General features: G+C 44.6%; 2 protein-coding genes across 4 annotated transcripts in view; one reads left to right on the forward strand and one right to left on the reverse strand.

Moving 5' to 3' along the window:
- Positions 1 to 7,460, reverse strand: part of FBXL5 (F-box and leucine rich repeat protein 5) — a 149,420-nt gene extending 141,960 nt beyond the window's left edge. The window contains exon 1 of the mRNA XM_030191207.1: positions 7,248 to 7,460. Coding sequence (XP_030047067.1) covers positions 7,248 to 7,331 — 84 coding nt within the window. The 5' untranslated portion in view covers positions 7,332 to 7,460. The remainder of the gene's footprint in view (positions 1 to 7,247) is intronic.
- BST1 (bone marrow stromal cell antigen 1) overlaps positions 6,704 to 27,347 on the forward strand; it is a 127,409-nt gene continuing 106,765 nt past the window's right edge. For all 3 annotated transcript variants that reach the window (XM_030191208.1, XM_030191209.1, XM_030191210.1), the window contains exon 1: positions 6,704 to 6,773. The gene's annotated coding sequence lies outside the window, so the exon portion shown is untranslated. The remainder of the gene's footprint in view (positions 6,774 to 27,347) is intronic.

The following is a 27,347-nucleotide window of genomic DNA, read 5'->3' on the forward strand; positions in this document are numbered from 1 at the left end:
TCAGTCGCTGTTGAAGTGAGCCCAGTTAACTCCTTTAGATATAAGGTAGGCTGAAATCATGATGTTATTGATGGTAAAGTTGTGTTCTCCGTGTTTTCAGAATTACATGCCCTTGAGAAAGCAGTTGACCGCGAAACAGGGTCCTGTCGGGCTTACAGTGATACCGGAGATTGTACGTATGTGGGACGTATTGGATCCTGGATATGTGATAGGCTCCAGCCCCCACGCGATAAGCTCTAGCCCAAGAAGACGGCGAGCAATATCCAGAGCTATCAAGTTAAGTTGATTTTTGCATTATCAGTATATTGATTGCAACAATATCTGATTTCTTGATAGTAGTGCACACAAAAAATGTTTAAAAAAAATATATTTAGTTGAGTAAACAGATGGACACTTAGATATGTAGGTTTCCACAAGATGCAGTTAATGTGCACTATTGGTTGGTAGGAGGAGGTGGTCTATGATTATACTAAGTCACAAGCTTGCGAGTTTAAAAGCAATTTGACATTAGTATGTCTCTGTGACGGTATGAGACACCTTCAAATAATCAACAGATTTTTGTTGCAATAAAGGTGCTTTGTCTATTCTTGTTTGTGTATTTCTAGGATAAGCAGCATAAAATGTATTGTACTGTTCTGGGATCTTACCAGGTACTTGTAACCTGGATTGGCCACTGTTGGAAAACAGGATGCTGGGCTTGATGGACCTTCGGTCTGTCCCAGTATGGAAACGTTTATATTCTTAGGATTTACTTGTGCAGGTGCAAGATGTTCCCCTGAAAAGGGCCATTTATTAGTGATTTATTCATGTTCACAAAATTCCTTTATTTCAAACACTTCATGTGACCGGGTTCCCTGGTCTGATCATTACCTCTCTGAACTAACTTTAAATTGGGAAAATTATAAGCCATTGCCTAATCTACATTTTAAACAAACGGTTAGTTCTAGAGATAAAACTGATTCATCTGAATTCTGGGAAAAAAGTGGCCAATGTATTTAAAGGTAAGGTATGGATTGAGGACTGGGAACAATCTTCCAAGAATGTGCTCAGTAAGATGGCTCCTTTGAGAGTGAAGAGTAAAATTCTTAGAAAATCAGATAGATGGTTCGCTAAGGAATTCCTTTTGTTAAAAAAAAAAGAAATGTAGGAGATTAGAAAAGCATTGGAAGAAAAATCCTACAGTGGAAAATAATATACTTTAGAGATCAAAAATTAGGGAATATAACAGTCTCTGATTGCAGATAAAGATTATTTCTCAAAATTAATTCAACCAGATCAATTAGATTCTTCCAAACTTTTCAACCTTGTACATTCACTACATCCGTTATGGACAGTAAGGAGAGCTATGTTGCCCCTTTATTTTAAGGCCAAAGTAGATAAAATTAGAGATTCATTGAGTGGTAAGGGGGATATTTATGAATATCTTTTTATTGACTCCTCTGAAATTCCCGCAGACAGGGTTTGGAATGTTTTTATTACACCAAATGAAACCTTAAGACTCCTGAAGAAATATGACAGTTCTCATTGTTCACTGAATATATGCCCTGCTTATTTAACAACTTCAGCCTGGTTGTTTTTCTGGTATCAAAGTCTGAGGTAGCTCCTATTTTGAAAAAAAAAACAAAGGGAGATGTGCAGGAACTGTCCAATTATAGACCAGTGGCATTAATTCCTCTATTGGTTAAACTGATGGAGGGTTGGGTCATGGAACAATTGGTTAATTACTTGGAGAAATTTCAAAATATTGCACCAGTCACAGTCTGTCTTTCAGAAGGGTTTTAGCATGGAAACTGTCCTTATTTTGGAGAAGTCCCACCTCCAGTCTGGTAGCCCCAGTGATACCTTGGAGGAGGGAGGTCTCCTAGAAGGAGAGCATCACCCTGGTGAATGTAACAGTACACATATACTTGAAAAACAGAAGCATAGAAACATGATGGCAGATAAAGGCCAAATGGCCCGGGGGAAGGAAGGGGGAAGGGATCTCTCAGGGATATCAGAATACAAGCCAGGAGGGAGATCGGGGAGAGAGGGGTGGAGTAAACAAATGGATGGTATCATTGGAAAGAAGAGGGAGGGAGGGGTGGGGGAGGAGGGTGAAAAGGGGGGGGGGGAAATAATGTTGGATGCTGATAATGATCACAGACGACAATTGGCTTTGTAGTTTCATATGTGCAAAATTTTATTTCTGTATCGGTTGGTCAATAAAAATGTTGAAACATAAAAAGGCCAAATGGCCCTTCCATTCTGCCCATTCTCTGAAACCCCTAACTCTTCCTTTTCCTAAGTGATCCCACGTGCTTATCCCATGCCTTCTTAAATTCGGACACAGTCCTCCACCCCACAACCTCCACCAGGAGGCCATTCCACATCACCACCACCCTTTCTGTGAAATACTTTCTTAGATTACTCCTAAGTCTGTTCCCTCAACTTCATTGTATGCCCCCTCCTTCCAGAGTTTTCCTTCAATCGAAAAAGGCTCATTTCCTGTACATTAATGCCCTTGAAATATTTATCATATCTCCTCTCTCCTTCCTCTCTTCCAGCGTATACATGCTTTTTATTTATTTGTCGCATTTGTATCCCACATTTTCCCACCTATTTGCAGGCTCAATGTGGCTTACATTTGCCGTAATGGCTGTTGCCATTTCCGGGTAATAGAATTACAAATTGTATTGCTTTTAGATGCATACATTCATGGTAACATACATGGAACATAACATATATGGAACACATCATGGTGTATGTATATATATACAGTGGTGTGCTGGAGCAGGCTCTCACAGGCTCTCGAGAGCCGTTTGTTAAGTTTTTAAGAATTTTGGGAGCCGGTTCTCCATGGCTACTTTAACAAATGGATCCCAAAATGTGGGCTTGGGCCCCTCCTGAATTCTCTTTTACTTTGCTGGCGAGAGAGAGCCCCCTGTTAACAATTTACCAGCACACCCCTGTATATATATATATATATATATATCATGTGTATACATACATGGTAGAGAGGAATACATTTTGGTATTGCGTGAACATTCCTGAGTAATAAGTTGGATTGTAACCTACGTTAGGTCATTGACTATAGAGAAACCTATTTGATATAAGGTTTAATGTGGTAACATACATGGAACATAACATATATGGAACAGATCATGGTATATGTATGTATCATGTGTATACATACATGGTAAAGAAGAATACATTTTGGTATTGCATGAAGATTCCTGAGTAATAAGTTGGATTATAACCTACGTTAGGTCATCGACTATAGAGAAACCTATTTGACATAAGGTTTAATGTGGTAGAGCTTCTCATGTGATAGGATTTCGGATTTGTGTAGCTCGTATATAGTGTTATTATTTATTATTCAAGATGGATGTTTAGGGTATGCCTTCTCGAAAAGATCTGTTTTCATTAGCCTTCGGAAGATGGTTAGGTCTTGCGTTGTTTTTATGGTCTTCGGTAGTGCGTTCCATAGCTGCGTGCTGATATATGAGAAGCTGGTCGCGTATGTGGATTTATATTTTAGTCCTTTACAATTAGGATAGTGGAGATTGAGGAATGTGCGTGATGATCTTGATGTTGAGGTTTCTAAGCCTGCCCCTATATTTTTCGTGTTCAAGACCACTTACTAATTTTGTCAATGCCCTCTGGACCGACTCCATCCTGTTTATATCTTTCCGTAGATGCGGTCTCCATCCTGTTTATATCTTTCCGTAGATGCGGTCTCCGGAACTGAATACAATACTCTAAATGGGGCCTCACCATTTCCTGCTGGTCATACCTCTCTTTATGCACCCAAGCATCCTGCTGGCTTTGACCGTCACTTTTCTACCTGATTGGAAGCTTTAAAGTCATCAGACACAATCACCCCCAAGTCTCGCTCTTCCTTTGTACACTAAAGCACTTCACACACTATATTGTACCATTCCCTTGGATTCTTGCGACCCAAGTACATGACCCTGCATTTTTTTAGCATTAAATCTTAGTTGCCAAATATCAGTCCATTCCTCCAGCTTCTCTAGATCTTTCCTCATGTCATTCACACCCTCCAGGGTGTCCACCCTGTTGCAGAGTTTGGTATCATCCGCAGAGACAAACCTTACCAGACAGCTCTTCCGCAATATCACTCACAAAGACGTTAAAAAGAGCCGGCCCAAGGACCGATTCCTGTGGTACTCCACTAACAACATCCCTTTCTTCAGAGGAAGCTCCATTTACCACTACCCTCCGTCTCCTTCCATTCAACCAATTTTTAACCCAATCAGTTACTCTAAGTCCCATACCGAGGGCGCTCAATTTATTTATCAGTTGCCTGTGCAGAAACGTGTCAAAGGCTTTGCTCCGATATAGATACATTTTCTTTTTCCTCTTTCCAGTTTAACCTACAGCGCTTCTTCCGTACCCCATGTGTCCTACAGTTCTGTCACTTTAATATCATTCTTCGCATATGCCACTCCTCCACCCTTTTTTCCTACTCTGTCCTTCCTGAATAGATTATAGACTGGTAAAGCAATGTGCCAGTCATGGTTCTCCGTGAGCCACATCTCCGTGACCGCCACTAAATCCAAGTCTGATTCCATCATTGTAGCCTCTAGATCTAGAAGTATATTTCCCATACTACAGGCATTGGTATACAAGACTCTCCAGATGTTATTTTTTTTCCTCTTCTATAGGGGCATTCGATGTCCTACCTTCCTTGTGGTTATTTATGGCTTTGGGGCCTTTTCTACTGATCCCCATCAATTTTAGTTTAAAGCCCTCTTTAGTACTTTAGCCAGTCTGTTGCTAAAGACACTCCGTCCCTTCCTTGATAGATGGACACCATCACCTCTCAGTAGCTCTTGGAAAATTATCCCATGGTCTAGGAAACCAAAGCACTCTCGTCAGCACCATCCACTCAGCTTCTCTCATTTGGCCTTTACCTTCAACAGGGAGGATAGATGAGAACACCACCTGTGCACCTAGGTGCTTCACCCTCTGACCAAAAGCCATGAAGTCTCGTATGATATGTTCAGTAGGATACTTAGCAGTATCAGTAGTGCCAACATGGATGAGTAGCACAGGAGAGTGGTCAGTAGGCTTGATGAGTCTATGCAACCTTTCCACATCATCACGAATCTTGGCACCAGGCAGACAGCACACCTCCCTGGACAACATGTCCGGTCAGCAGATTGGCGCTTCAGTACCCCTTAGAAGTGAATCTCCAACAACCACTACCTTTCACTTCTTTTTGGCCATTTGTCCAGCGGTGTTGGCATTTTTGGTCGTTGTTTCCTCCTGTTTTTTTTTTTAGATGTTTCTAGCTCTTCTACCTCCAGGGCTGCGAACCAATTCTTTAGGTCAGCAGAAGACGGAGTTGGAGGGTTGATCTTGAAGGACCTGGTGACCTGCGTCCAGCTGTGCTCTGTCTGACCAGGATCTTCTCTCCCTTTGCTAGAAGTCCCCAATGTTTTGAACTGCATCTCTGTAACAAATTTCCGGTTATCCCAGACGTTTCTTGGTTTTGCCACTTCTTCTCTTAGTTCTTGAACTTCTTTCATAAGGGATTCAACGTACGTACATTTATCACATGAAATCAGAATCTTGTCTTGGTCCAAGGATTTGGTCTGGACAAATGCAGAAGCTGTAATGAAAGAAGCAGCTTTAGGGGCTCTGTTTCTTTACCATAGTTCCAAGTGTAGGTTGTACTTGTGAAGTAAAAAATGGCCTGTCAAAGTACTAGTCCTATTTCTTTTCTCCTACACTTGTTCTGTGGGATATAGGAAGAAGGCAGTTTTAGCGCAAGATCTGAGAACCTGTTCAGATTTACTCTGTGGGTGGAATTCAATGTACTTTCTTACCTATTTGGGATTCAGTGATTAATTTTTTTCTTCAGGGTATAGGATTTTTTTTTTTTCTTTTCTTCCCCTGACGTACCGGTTGGTTATTGGACTAATTCAAAGGATTAATCTTACAAAGTTGAGACCCAGGATCTCAATCTATGGATACCACCTAATTGACAATGATTTCTTGATTAGCCTTTAAACACTGCTACTGCTAACAGCGCCAGAGGCTTGATAAACAAGTTTATGGGAGAGAGAAGGTAAATTAATATCCTTAGTGATTAAATATAGAGAGTAACAACTAGAGGACATGTTAACAGAGATCCTTTTTATATAAATCAAGAAAGGCACCTGATGCCAATCAGAAGGCTAGGGATTTACTGTGATAATGAATGGTTTACTTTTCAGAAACAGCTGTAATTTGGATAGAGTTAATTGATAAGTAGTGTATTTAGGAAAACTATTTACAAAGTGTCAAGGCTTAATATCTGTAGAACGTGTTTGCTGTGAAACCTCTCTCTAAAGTTGTATTTAGCCACTTAAACAGCTGGTTGGGATGAAGGGTCAAGGTTTAGAGATACACCAGAAAAGCCCAAAATCACAGCTCTAAGGTAGGAGTAGACAGATATAAGAGGAAATGCCAGAAAATGTCTTCTCTCTGAAGTTTTACTACAAAGGCAGATGTCAACAGCCCATGTGGTGGCCCTCACTTCTTCAATGCAGGAGTTTTAGCCACACTTATGCTGTTCAATCCTATCTACAAGAAACCAGGGGGAGGGCTAAATGATTACACAGCGAATATTTTTTATGTTAAATAATAACTGCAACTAGGTACAGCCCAGGTTACAGAGGAACTGCACAGACAAGACTGATTAGTCACTAACAGAGAAGTCATTAAAGATGACCAAAGATCACTCCCGGAGTCATATGTATAGCTGCTATCGCCGACCCACCACGCAGGTAAGAAACTTTCATCTCTCCCTCGCCCAGGAAAGAAGCTAAAAAAAAAATGCTTGAGAGAAACTGAATACGACTGTTGATGTGTACGGTCAGGGAACGGTTCTGAGAGAAAGCTCTGTAAGGCAGCCACAACAAAAACACAGCCAGCCAGGCGCGCGCTCGCACCGCTCCCTAGCCGCCCCGAGACAAGAACAACTTCCGGTTCTGCGACCCAAACGCTATGGGCTACTGCCGGGAAGCCTCCCTCCCTCGACCCACATCACTGTATAATTGAGCCACACTTCCCGCTCCCGTCGTGTATCGGGAGTGGTTGTGCAAAAGCCGCGCGCCCTGCTTACAACCAAGAAGGCGGCGCTTGGCGCACGGCTCCTGACAACTACGCAGCAAGAATAGAAGCTGCCAAGCGCCGCCGTCGAGAAGCTTAGCTGAATGTAAACACAGAACCCGCGCACGCTCCCAGCCGCCGCCCCTTACCTTGTCGCAGTAGCTGCCGACAAGCTGCTTCATCCGCCAGTGCGGCGCCGTGAACACATCCACCTCATCCGGAAAGGGAGCCATTCTCGCCTCCCCATAGAGAGAGAACACGACAGCCAACTGAACAGGGCTTAAACGCCAAACCTTCTCAATGCGCCTGCGCGCACACAACTGCTATAATCGGCTCACGCGGCGAGGATTGAGGTGAAGCCGCTACTGCTGGGACCGTCCAACTGACTGGAGTCACGTGATGCTGGTGGAGCAGTACTCTTGTTAAGGACGTAGACGACAAAATGTCAGTGCTAGCTCTGAACCCTATCTCGAACAGCAACAGTCACAAAGTGGCTGAAGTACCAAACAACAATTTTCTTACTCGTTATGAAGGATGGCACACATTTTGTTCAACAATTTCCTTCGACTTGCATTCACTATGGAAGCTCTTAACATTTTCTGTGGCAGACAGTACTGGTACAGCATTTGTACCCGGAATCAGAATAAGCTGTGGGAAAAGGTAGTCCGATCTTGTTAGTACCGCCTTAAAGACGGAGTGCTACTGTACTGTTTTGAGGTTCTGTGCGTTTTTTTTTACTATCTGCTTCATTCGGTGTGCTGGAAACTCCGCGCTCGTGTGCTCTATCCTTTCTTTCGGGTTTTTTTTTCTACTAATGTTTCATTGTTTTAAATATGTAATAGATGTAAGATGTGCAATAATATAACATAAAGTTATGAGAACATATTAATACAGTGTAAAAAGCCATGTATTACTAGTATTAAGTACAAGAAGCAGAAGATTTCAAATAGGCATCAAAGAACTTCCAAAGTCGTAATTTTTTGGAAGAGGGACACATATTAAACAAATAGGATTGTTCATATTTCTTAAACAGAATAATCCAATTCCATCAACTGTACACTAAGGTTAGTGTTGTCCTTCCAGTTATTAATAATCACTTTCAAAGTAATCTACTATAATAAAACGCAGCCTCAACGTTCTGAGGACACTGACGTCACTGAAGTCACTCACACACCGGTTCGTGGTTTCATGGTGGTGAAGCCACAACATCTTCATGCCCCGCCCTCGCGTCACACGTGATGACGTTGAGGGCGGAACACGAAAACAAATTAACGCACGGGAGTACTCCCCTTCCAACAAATCCCAGCCGCCACCGACGTGCACATGAACCCGGCCCCTTTCGCCAAATAGCCCCGCCCCTTACAACTTACCTCCCACGGTAGCACACGCTTAACCTCACCAACCTCCCTCCCCCCCGTCACCTCGCCTCCACTTACGCGTGTCTCCCTGGTGGTCTAGAGGTACCTGTTCTGTCGGCCCAGGAAAGAAAGAGCCCCCTCTTTCCTCCCGTAGCGGTGGCTTCCTTGCTGCATCGTGTGGGAGTCCGGCTCTCGGCGTTTGAAAATGGCCGCCGAGAGTTCAAGCTGTCTCATTAGACTTCAACTCTCGGCGGCCATTTTGAAACGCCGAGAGCCGGACTCCCACACGATGCAAGCTACCACCACCGCTACAGGCAGGAAAGAGGGGGCTCTTTCTTTCCTGCCCCGACCGAACAGGTACCGTAAGGGGAGGGGAAGGGAGTCCCGTGCCTGCTAGTGCCCGTTTCATCGGCGCCAGAAACGGGCCATTTTTACTAGTGGATAATAAAAAGTCATAAGAGTAGCCATACTGGGTCAGACCAGTGGTCCATCTAACCCAGTATCCTGTTTTCCAAACAGGGGCCAAGCCAGGTCACAAGTACCTGGCAGAAACACAAATTGTGTCAACACTCCATACTACAAATCCCAGGGCAAGCAGTTGCTTTCTATGTCTGTCTCAGTAGCAGACTATGGACCTTTCCTCCAGAAATTTGTCCAAACCTTTTTTAAACCCAGATATGCTAACCGCTGTTACCACATCCTCCGGCGTTCCAGAGCTTAACTATTCGTTGAGTGAAAAAATATTTCCTCCGATTTATTTTTAAAGTATTTCCATGTAACTTCCTCGAGTGTCCCCTAGTCTTTGTACTTTAGGAACTAGTAAAAAAATCAGTTTCCTTCTACTCGGTCTACACCACACAGAATTTTGTAGACCTCAATCATATCTCCCCTCATCCATCTCTTTTCCAAGATGAAGAGCCCTAACCTCTTTAGCCTTTCCTCATACTAGAGGAGTTCCATCCCCTTTATCATTTTGATCATTCTTCTTTGAATCGTTTCTAATTCCGCTATGTCTTTTTTGAGATACAGCGACCAGAACTGAATGCAGTACTCAAGGGGCAGATGCACCATGGAGTGATACAAAGACATTATGGTATTTTTGGTCTTATTAACCATCCCTTTCCTAATAATTCCTAGCATCCTGTTTGTTTTTTTGGCTGCTGCTGCATATTGAGCAGAAGATTTCAGCATATTATCTACAATGAAAGTCAGATCTTTTTCTTGAGTTCTGACCCCCAAGGTGGACCCTAGCATCAGGTAACTATGATTCAGATTATTCTTTCAAATGTGCATCACCTTGCATTTGTCCACATTAAATTTCATCTGCCATTTGGATGCCCAGTCTTCAAATTCCCTAAGGTCTGCCTGCAATATTTCACAGTCCATACATGTTTTAACAATCTTGAATAGTTTTGTACTATCTGTAAATTTGATCACCTCACTCGTTCTGATTTCCATATCATTTATAAATATGTTAAATAGTACCGGTCCCAGTACAGATCCCTGCAGAACTCCACTGTTCACCCTCCTCCATTGAGAGAAATGACCGTTTAACCCTGACCTCTGTTTTCTGTCCTATAACCAATTCCTAATCCACACCAGAACTTTGTCTCCTATCCCATGACTCTTTAATTTTCTCAGGAGTCTCTCATGAGGAACTTTATCAAAAGCTTTCTGAACATCTAGATACACTACATCAACCGGCTCACCTTTATCCACATGTTTATTCATGCCTTCAAAGAAATGAAGCAAATTGGGGAGGCAAGACTTTCCTCAGCTGAACCCATGCTGACTCTGTCCCATTAAATCATGTTTGTCTATGTGTTCTGTAATTTTATTCTTTATAATAGTTTCCATTATTTTGCCCGGCAACAACGTCAGGCTTAACAGTCTATAATTTCCTGGATCACTCCTAGAACCCTTTTTAAAAATCAGCGTCACATTGGCCACCCTCCAATATTCAGGTACTACGGACGATTTTAACGACAGATTAGTTTCTTTTGTAAGACAGAAGCAAAGAATTCAGTTTCTCCACTATTTCCTTATCCTCCCTGAGTGTCTCTTTTGCTCCTCCTTGATCTAACGGTCCCACGGATTCCCTCACAGGCTTTCTGCTTCTGATGTACCTAAAGAAGTTGTTACTTTGCGTTTTAGCCTCTGCAGCAAGTTTCTCTTCATATTCTCTTTTAGCCTTCTTTATTAACGCTTTGCATCTGACTTGCCAGTGCTTATGTTGCTTCTTATTTTCTTCATTTGGGTCCTTTTTCCATTCATTGAAGGACAATATTTTGGCTGTACGCCTCTTTTACCTCACCTTTTAACCATGCTGGCTGACGTTTTCTCTTATTTCCACTTTTGCAAATAATGGAATGCTTCTGGACTGGGCTTCCAAGATGGTATTTTTGAATAACGTCCACACCTGATTTAGTGTCCTAACCTTTGCAGCCGATCCTTGTAGTTTCTTTTTAACCATTTTCCTCATTTTATTGTAGTCGCCCTTTTGAAAATTAAATGCAGCTATAGTGGATTTCCTTTGCGGGTTCATCCCAGATAGTAGCTCAAACTTTATCATGTTATGATCACAGTTTCCCAGGGGACCCAACACTAGCCCTGCACTCCACCAAGGACCAGATCCAAAGTGGCACCCCCTTTTATCGGTTCCTAGACCAACTGCTCCAAGATGCAGTTGTTTATTACATCTAGAAATTTTATCTCCCTGGCACTCCCTGATGTAACATTTATCCAGTCAATACCGGGGTAATTGAAATCACCCATTATTATAGCATTGCCCAATTTGCCAGCTTTCTTAATCTCTGTAAACATTTCTTCATCAGTCTGTTCGTTCTGTCCCGGTGGACAGTAGTACAGCCCTACAAGAATACTCCTTCCCTTCACACATGGAATTTCTACCCGTAATGATTCCATGCTGCTATCTGTGTCATGTGGAATGCTTATTTTATTTGACTCAGTTCCCTCTTTAACATATAGCATAACCCTCCCCTCCAATTTGATCCTCTCTATCATTGTGATACAATTTGTACCCTGTTAACACAGTGTCCCATTGATTGTCCTCTTTCCACCAAGTCTCTGAGGTGCCAATTATATCTACCTAGTGCTATATATTCTAACTCTCCCATCTTATTTTTTAGGCTCCTAGCATTTGTATACAGGCACGTCAAATTGTGTTTTTTTTCCTTTGATCTACAAGCTGCTTAGAAGTTGAAGAGGATAATGTGCATCCTTTATCCTGCTCTGTCATTAAGCACACCTGGCTTACATTCAGCATTGTTGAAACCTCTCTACTGGGATTCCCTAAATGTCCTGTTTCAATAGTATCCTTCACGGATACTCCACACAGAACCATGCGCTCCTGGGCGACTGTCGGCTTCCCCCCCCCCCCCCCCCCCCCCCATTCTAGTTTAAAAACTGCTCTATTTCCTTTTTAAAAGTTAGCGCCAGCAGCCTGATTCCATCCCGGTTAAGGTGGAGCCCATCATTTCGGAAGTCTCCCCCCTTTCCTAGAATGTCGCCCAGTTTCTAACAAATCTAAATCCAACATCCCTGCACCATCGTCTCAGCCACACATTGAGACTTCAGAGCTCTGCCTGCCTGTTGGGTCCTGCGCGTGAAACAGGGAGCATCTCTGAAAATGCGACCTTTGAGGATCTGGACTTCAGCTTTCTACCTAAGAGCCTAACTTTGGCTTCTAGAACCTCTCCACATTTTCCTATATCATTGATACCCACATGTACCAAGACAGCCGGCTACTCCCCAGCACTATCTAAGTTCCTGTCTTATTTTGTCTTCATCTGTAAGATCAGTTACTAAGGCCCTGTTTATTAAGGTGCGCTAAAAAGGAAATGGGACTTGATATGCAGCCTTTCTGTGGTTTTTGCAACTACATTCAAAGTGATTTACATAGTATATATGCTATTTATTTTGTACCTGGGCAATAGAAAGTTAAGTGACTTGCCCAGAGTCACAAGCAGCTGCAGTGGGAATCAAACCTAATTCTCATCGATGAAATCCGCTGCACTAGCCATAGACTACTCCTATGAAGTATAATTGACAAGGAAATTTCCTCATTTGTGTTGAGAGGGGCCTTGCAAGGTGAGGACGGATTCTGCTTAGATCTCTTTATTCCTTGATTAGGAGAATGATCATCATCACACTCGGGGCGTGGCAAGATGGCGTCCTAGCTTGCTGCACGAGCGATTCGGTTGTTTGCTGGCAATTCCTCTAACTTTTTTCCTGAGATGCCTCATACAAAAAGGAAGGGAACGACGAAGGGATAACCTCCGATGGCCCTAACGTTGTCCCCAATTCAGCAAACACTCGACCGCTACGTGAAAAGCTCTTTATTGGAAACCAGCTCAGCGAGCCCCGCGTTGATTGACGGCGGAGGAGCATTGCCACTCTTGGGGCCAGATACCACCTTATTGCCGCCGGAGCTGAACTTAACTCCTTGTCCTGCGAGATCCAGAGGAGAGTCAGTAGGCCAGGCTGGAACCGAAGATGTTAACAGTACAGACCTACTCAGCGGTTTCCTCTCTGGACATGCAGAGGAAAACAGCTCGGAGCAAGAGACTCCCCAGGAGGTTACAATGGCGGCTATTTGGAAAGCGGTCAAGAATCTAACCGTTGAAGTAGCTAAATCAACCAGAGAAATGTCGACAATTGTGAGTAAACTGACAACAATTTCTGAATCTCTCGATAAGGTTAAAACTGAATCCACAAACCAAATCCTTCAGGTACAAGAAGATGTTAATAATGTGAAATTAACAGTGGATGTTTTAGTCAAGGATAAAGTATTGACATGCCACAAAATGGAACAAATAGAGAACTATAATCGACGCCTAACACTTAGATTACTGAACTTTCCAAAATCACTAGCATTGACACCTTACGATTTCTTCAAAAAATATCTACAAGAAATATTGAAATTATCTGCAACAGATATTCCTCCATGTAATAAAATTTACTATCTACCAATTATTGCCCCGAAACGAGGAGAAATTGGACACAATATGCAAAATTTAACAGCACTTTTAGAAGAATCAATGACTGAAATAGTAACTAGAGGGACTTTGATAGTATCCTTTGTCTTTGAACAGGACTTAAATATGATTATGAAGTTATACTTCAAATATTCTTCAGCTTTATTCTGTGGTCAAAGAATTTGGATATATCCTGATGTGACTAAAACAACACAACAGAGAAGGAAACAATTTCTGACACTAAGAGAAGAAGCAAGAGCTATAGGAGCAATATTTACATTAGTTTACCTTTGTAAATGCCTGATTCTTGTTTGATCTCCTATTGTCTCAATCACCACCCCCCCCTTCTTTATTTTATTAGTGGTCTAAAGAATTGTATAACTTGATTTATGTTTATCTTCTTTAAAAGTAACTTTGACAATTTGAATTCAATGTTATTTAATGTGTTTCCAATACATGTTAATCATGTAAGAAAGTAAAAATTTTATAAATAACAAAAAATGTCAAGTCAAATGCAAAATGCTGATAAGGAAGGCTAAGAGGGACTTCGAAAAAAAAGATTGCGTTGGAGGCAAAAACATATAGTAAAATTCTTTTTAGGTATATTAAAAGCAGGAAGCCGGCAAAAGAATCGGTTGGACCACTAGATGACCGAGGAGTAAAAGGGGCAATCAGGGAAGACAAAGCTGTAGAGGAGAGATTAAATAGATTAAATGAATTCTTTGCTTCGGTCTTCACCGAGGAAGATTTGGGTGGGACACCGGTGCCGGAAATGGTATTCGAAGCTGACGAGTCGGAGAAACTTAATGAAATCTCTGTAAACCTGGAGGATGTAATGGGGCAGTTCTACAAACTGAAGAGTAGCAAATCTCCTGGACCAGATGGTATTCATCCCAGAGTACTGATAGAACTGAAAAATGAGCTTGCGGAGCTATTGTTAGTAATATGTAATTTATCCGTAAAATCGAGCGTAGTACTGGAAGATTGGAGGGTGGCCAATGTAACGCCGATTTTTTTAAAAAGGTTCCAGAGGAGATCAGGGAAATTATATACCGGTGAGTCTGACGTCAGTGCCAGGCAAAATGGTAGAGACTATTATTAAGAATAAAATTACAGAGCATATTCAAAAGCATGGATTAATGAGACAAAGTCAACATGGATTTAGTGAAGGGAAATCTTGCCTCACCAATCTACTACATTTTGTTTATTTATTTGTTCCATCTAACCCAGAGGTACTCCGCACATTCCCCAAAGTTAGGGAGAAATAATTGACAGCGCCAGATATGAGAAACCTATTTGTTTTATTAACTCACCAGGTTAAAAATACAGGTAGGCAGTATCAGTACTTCGTAAGGCTTATTCTACAGAAGAAAATAATTAGAAGGAAACTGGTGGTATGAGAAATCAGCTCTTAAGTTTTATTAGTACTCAACAAAGCAGTTATTACAAGATCATTTGTAAGCACAATCAGTGGACATGAGTCTCTTTATTTCTCATAGGGAGGTCAGTCAGTGATTCAAATTGGTGTCACAGTTACTGAGATCTCCAAAGAATATACAAGCGACATGTACAACCAATTAGTTATGGGAATATAGCACCACAGCTACACATAGATGTTCTCTGGGTCTGAATCTCTAATGCCAAAGCCAATTAGTAGATATAAAAGACTCAAAGCTACATATGAGAAAGCAATTGGATTACTTGCCAATTCAGATACAATTGATTGGTTTCTCATGTGAGAGAGCAACTCGGCTGGTTCAAAGGTACCAGCTGTGGCTGTCTCCATTGAAGCAGGAAGTACAATCACTTATATGCACTCATTAACATACCAGGTCATACATACATAGACAATCTGACAATAATCCCATCTATTGGATATTCTAATATAATGGTTAACACATTGGTTATGGTAATGAGTTGATTAATATTTACTGGAAAAGTCAACAATAGATTAGCTTTTACTAGAAGACATAGAGGGGCATAATCGAAAGGTCGTCCAAGTATGAGGACGCCCTCGTGAATTCGTCCAAAATCAGGTAGGTATAATCGAAAAATAGTATGGTCGCCCTTACACATTCGATTATCGTAGTTGAAAACGGGCCAAATGAGGGCCGCACAAAGGTGAATAAAAAGGGCGCCCTTACCCATTCGATTGTCACATTTCAAAACGCCAAATCTGGTCCACACAAAGTATAGTAAAAAGAATGTACCTAGTTGTTCCGCAAGTACACTGCATGCAGTTCCGGACATCCAGGTACGGGAAATATGAGGAACATTGATAAGCATAAAATACAGGAATCAGAACTACCGAAGGATCATGCAGGCCCACCGATTGTTCCTCATATTTCCCGTATCTGCATGTCCGGAATTACATGCACTGTATTTACGGAACATGCAGCTATATGCATATTGTGTATTTCTGAAGAGGTTCGCATTCTTCATACTGATCTATATAAGGAAAGCTCCGCACGCATCATTCAAATAAGGGCCCGCACGCATGACAACCATTCATGCACGTCAGGGATGTCTATGCTTACGGCGTCCACATGCAGACTCATCCATATATGGGATGGTAATCCATATATGGACCTGTGCATGAAAGCACGTCCGTCATGCATGGCCGTCCATATAAGGCTATGCCATGTTTTTCAACGGTTATTCACTGACAAACATGGATCTCCGTCGAGAACCGAATTACAGTGACGCCAAGAGCCTGCAGCTCCTGCAGCTGTGCCTGAGGCACTGCCGCAGGCTTTTCCTCCACCAGCACCACCTGCCCCCCAGGATTGACTATTAGAGCCTGGTCTCACATCAGGGACAGGCTGGAAAGGTAAGTGTTTGCTCCCCGCCCCCGGCTATCAGGTCCCCCTCCTGTAGCTACACATATAAGAGCTCCATCATCAATGTAAGCACTAACTTGAGTCTGCATTCAAGGACAATGAGTAATATGTGTACATGCACAATCATTAATAAAATGTATGTACTAGAAAGGAAAACCATTCCCACATCCCTACAATAATGCATACAAACAGTACTCTCTGGTCTCATGGTCACCTCTATGACATCAACTGTACCAATGTAATGCCCCCCCCCCCCCCAATCAGTGTTGTGCGCCTGTGCTATTTGATTTCCAAATGGATTTGTGTGCTGAAGGCAACAAGGACCATCCCCTGACTCCTGCTGTACAAACTTATATCTTGCAGAAGATTCGGCATTCACAGGGACCTGGAGTCCCTCCACAGAAGGTTCCGGCGGGTAAGGCGGGAGAGCCCTGACCTAATCAGGGCAGTGCGACAGTGTCTGAGGGCTCGACGTAAGTATGAAAAACAGGACACCTGTACTCATTTGTAAATGTATTTATGTAATAATGCAAATGTCCTGTACAATATCAGTTTCCATGTGGCTAATAGGCAACTAGTAAGTCATAACATCTCTGTCCCAGATCAAGGCCTGAGGTTGCAGCTGCCCTCCCATGAGTGTGGCTGCAACTTCCAACTAACCTCTGAGATGAATGAGATGGCATGCCTCACTTTTGTATCCACCTTTCTGGGGTGGGTGGATACTGTTTCCTGGTATTCCTGCCTGAGGTCCTACTCTTAGTGGATGTCATTGCCTCATATTAAAGTTATGTGCTAACCCCCCTCCCCCCAAAAAAAAACAATACAAACAACAAAAACAGGTCAGCCAACCCTAGTCACAAATCATAATGCAAACATGCTGGTGACCAATGAGTGTGGTCTGCCAACATATCATATCCTGTGTGTTCTGTATCAGACCAGCTTCCAGGGTTCCCTGTCATGTCATCTCATGCATCTCACACCCCATGGGTATAGCCCAGGGCTCACCAGATCTTTCCCTATCTGCCGCCTCAGGCCAGCCAGCTCCTGCACTATGCAAGCCATGTTGGATGTGCTGATCTCAAACACAAGCGTTTTACTTACAGGGCGCCAGCAGCACCAGCAGGAGGAGCTCCAGGAGGAGGAGGCCCCACCTCCATCCCCAGCCCCATCCCCTTCCCCAGCCCTGCGCCTCCTGCAGCAGCTGGTAGATGGGTAGAACCAGTTGCTGCAGGAGGTCGCAGCCATAAGGCAGGGTAATGAGCAGCTCCACAGGCTACTGAGCATGCTTGTGGTGCTGCTCATTACCCTGCTGCAAAGGGTTTTGAAAAGAGGGCGTGGCCGCCCTTGAAAGACTTTGGGGGGGGGGGTGTTGGTGGGGAAAAGTTGTACACAGTTTTATAAAATATACGTTTTATATATTTCATATAACAGGGTGTGTGTCTCTACCTTGTGCACTACATATCAAATGCTGGTGTTGATGTGAGAGGAGGCAGCAATATGGATTGCATGACATGTGAACTGTGAAAGAGGAAATTTGGTCCATATCGGTGGTAAGTGTGGCCATACAGAAGCCCACCTGTTCATTCCAACCTGCATGGCTGTATGTGCAGGGGGGGAGGGAGGCTGTGTGGCCATTTCTGTTGAGGAACAGAAATGGCCATCCGGCCTCTCTCCCCCCTTACCATAGAGCCTCACAGCACAGAGTGGTGTAAATAATAGATTTGTTGTCTAGCACTAATGATCTGCCAAGTAGAAACTTGCATATAATGCTAGGTAGCGTATAGATGATGTTTGCTCTCTGATCACCAGACACCCTTACCCACAATCACACCACATTGGTGGGGGCCACCAAGGAGCTACAAACAGCTGGGTCATCTTTTCACATTGAGCAATGGTATATAGTGCTGAGGAGAAAAGGGAAAACAATGGTAAAAGCATTAGATGGATGTTTACTTCATCACAATTGCAATATAATACAACAGGTACAGAAGGGCACAGGCTAGGGGACATAAATATATATTTTTGTATTTGTTTTGAGTACAGCTTTTTCAGTAGTAGCTCAAAGTGAGTAACATTCGGGTATTCTGGATATTTCTCAGTCCCAGGAGGGCTCTAAGTTTGCACCTGAGGCAATGGAGGGTTAAGTGACTTGGCTAAGATCACAAAGAGCAGCAGTGGGATTTGAGCCCACCACCTTTGGATTGCAAGACCAGTGCTGTAACCACTAGACCACTGCAGCCACCAGGTTGTAGCCACCTGCAGGTAATTTGGATTAGGAACTGTAACCACAAACCCTCTCCCTCACCATGACTTAAGGGCTTAGTAGGCAGTACCTGTGGCCACCTTGAAAATAGTTTGCAGGCTAGATTTTAGAAATGTTGATGTTCCATAACTATGGAGGATTGTAGGACTGTGTTCAATAATGTGGTAAAGACGTTCATTGCATATATTCTTCCCCCCTGCCCCTCCCAGCAACCTTGAGAATGGGTGGGCACTTCATAAATGGGGACTGGGGTTCACCACATAAAGAAGGATGGAACCTACTTGGAAGCGGTACAGCAGCTCCAACGGCTGGAGCACAGCATTGAGGACCTACGACAAAACCACACAGTACAGCCCTGATGGTCTCCAACCATCACTGCTCCAACCACTGCACAGCAACCTGGTGAAAATAGAGGTCAGAGTTGAATGCACAGTGCATACAGTGAATGGAGAGTCCTTGATCATGAGCAGAAAGAGAAGAGCTTACCTTGAACTTGTGTTTCAAGATTGTGTACATGATTGGTGTGTGTTCTTTCTATCTCCTGAACCAGTAGCTCGATTTCCGGATCAGTGAAATGACCCTTACCGGTGGGTGCTTGCTTTGGGGCCATTGTACCAATCTCTTCGCTCCCACAGACTGGCTGCTACAACCAGGCAGAGAGAATTGGAGACAGTAAGGGAGCGGCTCAAGGGATGTGGAAGACTGCAAACGGAAGTGGTGCCGGCTGAGGGCAACCAAAAATAACAACCCCCCAAAATAAACAGGTGTACAAAAGCATACAGTAGCAAAAACAAAGGTTACTATAAGTGAAACTAAAACACTTTGAAATACCACCCCATAATTTAAAGAAAAACCGCAAAGGTGCAAGCACAGAGAATGCCGTTTTAAAGGGCCATCAATAAAGGGAATGCAGCTGGGGACGCCCATAGTTCTCCTTCCATAATCGAAATCAAGCCAGCCAAATCGCTAGAGCAGCTGGGGACGTTTAGGGATGTTGTGCATAATTGAGATTAGTCCGCCCATCTCAGGCCCGCCTATCCTGTTCCTACATGGGCGTCCCTGGCGAGTATTTAGGCGCCCCTCTCCGTATTTTCGAATCGCATTGGTACAATGCCACCAAGGCAGCCCCTGACCCGCAAGGGTAATTTCAGTGATGCTGAAGTTGAGCTACTGGTGCAGGAGATCGAGAGAAGACACAGCAATCTCTTCGCTCCCACAGGCCAGAGGCTGGCTGCTACTACAAAGCAGCACGAATGGGAGGCGGTAAGGGACCGGGTGAATGCAGTCTTCTATTGTGGCAGAGACGTGGAAGACTGCAAACGCAAGTGGCGCAAGCTGAGGCGTGATGTGAGGAGGAAGGCTGGTGCCAACCCCCCAGCAGATGACACCGCTAACCTCACCCCCTTGGAGCGCATGATTCACGGCCTCTTACACCAGGAGGGGATCCACGGGATCGGGGTCCCTTGACACTTCAATACAGCCTGAAGGCTCAGGTAGGTTGGCCATTATGAAGCTGGGGTATCTGTTGTTCTGCACTACACTCTGTGTTACACAATTGGGGGGCAGGAGGAGGGAGGTGGGGAGTGGGGGGCAGGTGGAGGGAGGAGTTTCAGCAATGTGTGTCTCTGACTGTCTTCATATCTAGACTAAAAGCCCACCTTTATGATGCTGCCTTTAACTCCTAACCACTACTCACTTGCTCAGTACCCTTACTATCCCCACCTTAGTAATTCCCTTACCTCTTACTTGTCCTGTCTGTCTGTCTTAATTAGATTGTAAGCTGTATTTGATTAGTAGTAGTAGTGTGGGTAGGTTACCACTGTTTCACAGCTTTGGGGCCCTTCGCCACTCCCTCCTCTTTTCCCATCACCAAACTCTGCATATTTCCTTCCCACACCTCTGTGCTCTAGTCACTGTGGGCCACATGCATTAAACTTAAGGAGCCAGTAACCTGGTTCATAAAGCAGTTCTAGGCAGTCTAGCAAGTCAGTAGTAAAACAAGTCCTTCACTTAAACAAATATATAAGAAAAAGCTTCTCCAGAATTTGTGAGCGGTGTCCTTCTCTTGGCTCTCCGTCCACCACCTCTACCCAGCTGCCTGTGTGGCTCTCTTTCACATCGGTGCCAATCCAATTCCTCCTCACCATCTCTTTGCTGGGTCATCAAGTGTGGGGCAATGTATATGAATGCTGAAAAATAAAAGTAGGTTATTTTCACCAACACACTTCCGTCCCTTGTGCTAAACAGGTGATGACTGATGAGGCTGGCCCTAGTGGGCTCCAGTCCCAGCAAAGCAGTACAGCACCAGTAGAGGCTCTACCTCCACCATCTGCACCAGCAGCAGTTGAGGCCCTACCTCCACCACCTGCAGCAGCAGTAGAGGCTGTACCTCCCCCACCTGTAGCCTTTGCTGATGAAGAAGATCCAGAAAGGGGGGCACCTCGCCAGAGGCCATCCAGCCAGAGGAAGCAACTACTGCGCATGGCCACTTAACTGCTGCACCACTATGTGCACATGGAGGAGTACCGGCGGCAGAAATTACAGCTGCAGCGGGAAGCGCTCCAGGCACAGAGAGAAGCACACCAGGAAGCAGTATAGGCCCAACATGCTGTGGTCCGGCAACTCCAACGGCTGGTGCATAGCTTCGAGGGCCTGCGCCATGACCTCACACCACCTACTCCAGCCCTGCTGCAGCACCAAGAACTGGCGTCCACTTCCTCCAGTGGCCAGCAACCACCGGCTAAGAGGAGGACCTTGAGATCGTCTGCCTCTCCAGCCACTGGTGCAGCACCCACCACACCAGCTCCCCTTCTGGGTCCTGTGCCCAGGTTACAGCCCACAAGGTGGCCGGACTTCCACAGGGCAGCCGAGGCAGCAGGCTGCCATGTGGATGCAGAGGAGGACAGTGGGAGCAGCCCATCAGAGGAGTCTGAACAGACTTCCCCTGCAGCACCAGCTGCAAAGGAACACATTGGGAGGGGGAGGGGACGGGGAAAGTGATGGGACATGCTGGAGGGTGAGGGTTGGTGGGAGGAGAGGTGAGGTGGTGGTGGTGGTGTAATGTAAATACTTATGTGATTGATACAAATAAATGTCAACTTACTCTCACAGAAAACTTGTCTGGATGAGTCTTTGTCTGGCTCTGACCCCCAGCTGGTGAGCACTGAGCTCTGCTCTGTGGGCAAGAGATGGAGGGGGGCTCCTCATCCTGCTCATCTGGGGCCTGCTCCTCTGGTGGCTGTGGCTCTTCTGGAAGGGCCTGTCCTCTGCGCAGGGCCAAATTGTGTAACATGCAGCAGGCCATGAATATCTTGGCCACCTTTTGGGGGCTGTACAGGAGCTCCCCTCCAGAACGGTCCAGACAGCGGAAACGGTTCTTCAGTAGTCCAAAGGTGCACTCAATGATCCCACGGGTGCTCCAATGTCTGGTGTTGTATGTCTGTTCTGACCCTGGTTGTGGGTGCACCACGGGGGTCATGAGCCAAGTCTTCTGTGGGTAGCCTCTGTCACCTTTGGGGAAAAGCAGAATGAGAAAGATGAGTGTGTATTGTTTGGAGCGGGTACCTTGTGGTGGTGGTGGGGGGGGGGGGGGTTATAGGGTTGTGCAGGAGGTATAGTTTGGCCAGATCCATGCTGCAGTTACCTAGTAGCCATCCACCGGTGATCTCCCCTCGCTCAAACCTCCGGAAGATGCCCGAGTGCTGCAGTACATAGGCATCATGGGTGGAACCTGGGTAGCGGGCACACACATCTATGATCTCCCCCTGGGCGTCACACACCACTTGCATATTCATCGAGTGAAATGCTTTTCGGTTTCTGTAAGTGGCCTCCCGTGCCCTGGGGGGGTCTCAGTGCAACATGTGTGCAGTCGATCACACCTATGACTGAGGGGAAGTGAGCTACAGCGTAGAAGGCAGCCAAGTTCTGCAGGGCCTGGTGGGGTGCTGAGGAAGGTGACGTATTGAGAGGTGTGGGTAAGGAAAGCATCAAGGAACTGGGTGAGACAGTTTGAAATAGAAGCCTGGGTGAGACCTGTGTTAACAGCTAGTACAGACTGGAAACTCACAGTGGCCAGAACAGAGAGAGATGCAGTGATTTTGAGGTGGACAGGGATGGGGTTATTCCTATGGGTCCTGGGCTGAAGGAGGGGTTGGAGCTGCTCACAAAGCTGCTGAATGGTAGCCCTATCGAAACGGTACCTTGTCAGACACTGCTGGTCAGTGAGGTCTAGGAAAGTGGTGCGGGCCCTGAACACTCGGGGCCGTGAGTACCTCCTGCGGTGTGTGGCCTCTTCCTTCAACATGCAAGCCACCAGTGAATTTAGTGCCTCCATTTCCCCACCAATGCTCACCTCTCCCTACCGACTTAGCTATAGAAATGATAAGTAGTAGTTGTAGTCAAACGACAGCAACACACAATAGCTCACTCTCACCACACCCTCTGGCCACTCACTCACCAAACAAACAGGAAATGATTGTGTTCACACACACAGCTGCAGCACTACAGAGGAGAAAGAGACAAACAGAGGTAAGGGAATGCAATATGAACTTGGGAACAGTGAATGGTGAGGGGAAGGGGCTGATAGAGGAAGGAGTAGTGGTATCTGGGTTTGGGGGCTAGAAGGGGTAGGGAAAGGTGAAACGTTAAAACACAAAAGAGGCAGATGAGGGTGAAAACGTTCTGACTAGGGCACACAGACAAAGGTAACAGGTACTCAGCACACTCTCAGCTTTCTCTGCAAACAACAATTCAGCTCTCCCAGCAACGATCTCGCCACTCTCCAACTCCACACAATTGCTAATGGTTCTAAAGACTATTTCCCCCTTACGCTGGTCGCTTTTATTTGTGGTCTAACCAATGACGCCCATGTTCCCGCCTATGCAAAACCATTTCGCTATCCGTTATACTATGGAGGCTGCCATCTCGTAACGCCGCCCCTGACACGCCCCTTGTGAGGGCGTCCGTAGATGGGCGTACGCGCGCTGAGAGCACCCTTAAAGTCCTGTTTCGATTATTAGGTTTGGGCGCCCTTTGTTCACAGGGACACCCATTTGCCTTTTGGTTCGCTTTTTGGACGCCCTTGGCTTTCGAAAATAAGCTGGTAAGTCATCTTCCTGAAGTGCCATCTTGTTCTGTTTTTCAAAAACATCTGTGACCACAATGTTGCTAAACGATGCTACTCTGTTTTTCCGCTCACGCCCGTTTCTCATTCTGCTGCCTCAAAATGTCACAACAGATCAATCACACTGAAGTTCAGGTTAAAGTCATGGGCCTATAAGATTTTTCCTCATTTTAGATCCTGAACCAAAGTCTCAGACCTTGAACCAAAGCTCATAGCTGTAATAATAATATACAATTTCTTTGAAGTGGTGAACAAACGTGGATAAAGGTGAGGCAGTTGATATTGTGTATCTGGATTTTCAGAAGGCGTTTGACAAAGTACCTCATGAAAGACTCCAGAGGAAATTGGAGAGTCATGGGATAGGAGGTAGTGTTCTATTGTGGCTTAAAAACTGGTTAAAAGATAGAAAACAGAGAGTAGGGTAGGGTTAAATTGTCAGTATTCTCAATGGAGAAGGGTAGTTAGTGGGCTTCCCCATGGGTCTGTGCTGGGACCGCTGCTTTTTAACATATTTATAAATGACCTAGAGATGGGAGTAACTAGTGAGGTAATTAAATTTGCTGATGACACAAAGTTATTCAAAGTCGTTAAATCACGGGAGGATTGTGAAAAATTACAAGAGGACCTTACAAGACTGGGAGACTGGGCGTCTAAATGGCAGATGACTTTTAATGTGAGCAAGTGCAAAGTGATGCATGTGGGAAAGTGGAACCCAAATTATAACTACGTCATGCAAGGTTCCACATTAGGAGTCACGGACCAAGAAAGGGATCTAGGTGTCGTCGTTGGTGATACGTAGAAACCTTCTGCGGTTAAGAAAGCAAATAGAATGTTAGGTATTATTAGGAAAGGAATGGAAAACAAAAATGAGGATGTTATAATGCCTTTGTATCGCTCCATGGTGCGACCGCACCTCGAATATTGTGTTCAATTCTGGTTGCCGCATCTCAAAAAAGATATAGTGGAATTAGAAAAGGTGCAGAGAAGGGCGATGAAAAAGATAAAGGGGATGGGATGACTTCCCTATGAGGAAAGGCTAAAGGCTAGGGCTCTTCAGCTTGGAGAAAAGGCGGCTGAGGGGAGATATAATAAAGGTCTATAAAATAATGAATGGAGTTGAACGGGTAGATGTGAAGTGTCTGTTTACACTTTCCAAAAATACTAGGACTAGAGGGCATGCAATGAAGCTACAATGTAGTAAAAATTTAAAATGAATCGTAGAAAATTTTTCTTCACTCAACGTGTAATTAAACTCTGGAATTCGTTGCCAGAAAATGTGATAAAGGCGGTTAGCTTAACAGAGTTTTAAAAAGGTTTGGATGGCTTCCTAAAGGAAAAGACCATAGACCATTATTAAATGAACTTGGGGAAAATCCACTATTTCTGGGATAAGCAGTATAAAATGTTTTGTACTTTTTTGTGATTAGCCACTGTTGGAAACAAGATGCTGGGCTTGATGGACCTTTGGTCTTTCCCAGTATGGTAATACTTATGTACTTATGCTTTTGGTATGTGGTAAGTCCCTGCACTGTCTTCAGTCACTTTCTGCCAGGTCCCACCCTCATAGAAAGAGAACAGAAAGTCAGAGGGTGTGGGACCAACCAAAGAAGGACTGAGCATGCCAGCACTGAGGTCCATCACATACCGAAAGCATCAGCGGCAGTCAAAACGAAATAGTGATCTGTTTTTAAGGTCATGCTCGGAAGGTCCGGGAGATCCGTCTTTTACCTGGACCCATTAACTCTGATGGAACACTCCTGTAATGCCTTTTTGCTGATATGGGTTAACAGTGAGTGTCATGGAAGCTTCAGCACACAGGCTCCTAAAGCATACATGAATAAAAAAGCATTTATTCCTGATGCAATAAACTTAATAGCATGCGCATGTATACACTGTCAGAATAAACACTGTGCACTGCCACAGTTGCTGCATAGAGAGTAAAATGTCTCCCTTCCTATCAGGGGCTGTTGCAGAAAGTTACTTTGAGCAGGAACGGTTTCAGCGCGAGTGTTAACTTGCATGGAAACCATTACCGTAGGCCACAAATGCATGTTAATGTCATTAAGTATCCCGCAGCCATGAATTAAAACAAAAGTTTTACGGCATGTGGTGTGGGGGAAACTTTGTGCAAGATCCGGGGCAGGGTAGAAGGGTTGGTTTAGGAACGGGTGTCTAGTGCTACCCCCTCTCTCACTCCAACCCAACCACCCTACCCTGCAGTGGTCCAAGTTGCCCTGATTGTCTACTAGCCTCCCCCCTCCCTTTCCCATTACAAACAGTTGCCCTGGTAGTCTAGTAGCCCCTCCCCGAACCCCTCTTATTTATTTATTCACATTGCTTGATATACCTCAGTTTTTCCATGGAGGCAACTGTGATTTACAATTTTAAAATAGTCTGAGGCAGGAAAAAAAAAAGGAGGAGAAGACAAGATCAAGGAGCTGAGCCAAAGGCTTCTGTAAACAGGAAGATCTTGAGTAATGACTTAAACTTTGTATAAAAGGGTTCTAAACGGAGGTGGGATGGGAGAGTTCCAGAGGGAAGGGCCCTGGAAGCCTTCTCTGAAGATAGAGAGGGGGAAAAAAGGAAGGGAGGGAATGGTAAGAAGGTTACCAGAGGAGGAGCGGAGAGAATTGGAGGGAGCATAGGGGGTGAGGAGATTGAAGGTATGCGGGGCTGAAGGAAGACAAGACTTGAAGACAAGGCAGAGTAACTTAAATTTATCATGAGCAGAAATGGAAAGCCAGTACTGAGAATGAAGAGGAGGGGTGACATGGTCAAAGCGACGGGTGGAGTGAAGAACCTTGACAGCGGTGGATTGTATGAGCTGAAGACGCTTAAGAGAGTAAAGGAGGAGACCCACAAAGAGTGAATTACAATAGTCAGTGTGTGAAATAACTAAGAAAAGAAGGAGTGTGTGCAAGAGAGATGGGTCAAGCAAAAGACACAAGGGGCAAATGTGTTGGAGGGCAAAGAAGGCCAAACAAACCACTGAGTCAATTTTGGGGTTTAAAGGAAAGATGAGATTCAAAGATGAAACCAAGGATTCTAATGTTATCATGAAAAGGGAGAGGATGACCATCCAGAACAGGTGAAGGTGGCAAGTTGGAAGGAGACAAGAAGAGAGAATTTTGCGCTATTAAGGAACAGGTGATTATCTTTGAGCCAGGAACAGACTTTGGCTAAGCAGACATTTGAGGATTGACTGAGTGGTTGAAGGGTCAATAGAATGGCAGAGGATCTGAATGTCGTCAGCATAGTTGAATGGAACGTAGCCCTGCTCCCGGATAAGCGTGAAAAGAGGGGAAAGGAAAATATTGACAAGGGTGGGGACGAGGATAGAAACTTGGGGGATGCCAGATAGCAAGGGATAGGTTCGAGAGTAAGAACCATTGTGGAAAAGCTGAAGCATGTGACCCGAGAGGTAACTGGAGAACCAGGAGAGGACAGTACTGCAAATACCAAAGGCCTGAAGACAGGAAAGAAGATACAAAAAAATTGTAGCCCCCTAAACTGAACCCCTCCACCCAATACAAAAAGTTTGCCTTGGTAGTCCAGTAGCCCTCCTCTCCTGACCCAACCACCCCCTCCATTTCCCAATACAAAAACATTGTTGACCTAGTAATTTAGTGGCCCCTCCTTCCACCCACAAAATTCCTAGGTAGTCTAGTG

This window comes from Microcaecilia unicolor, chromosome 2, assembly GCF_901765095.1.
Source record: "Microcaecilia unicolor chromosome 2, aMicUni1.1, whole genome shotgun sequence".
Classification (NCBI taxonomy): Eukaryota; Metazoa; Chordata; class Amphibia; order Gymnophiona; family Siphonopidae; genus Microcaecilia; species Microcaecilia unicolor.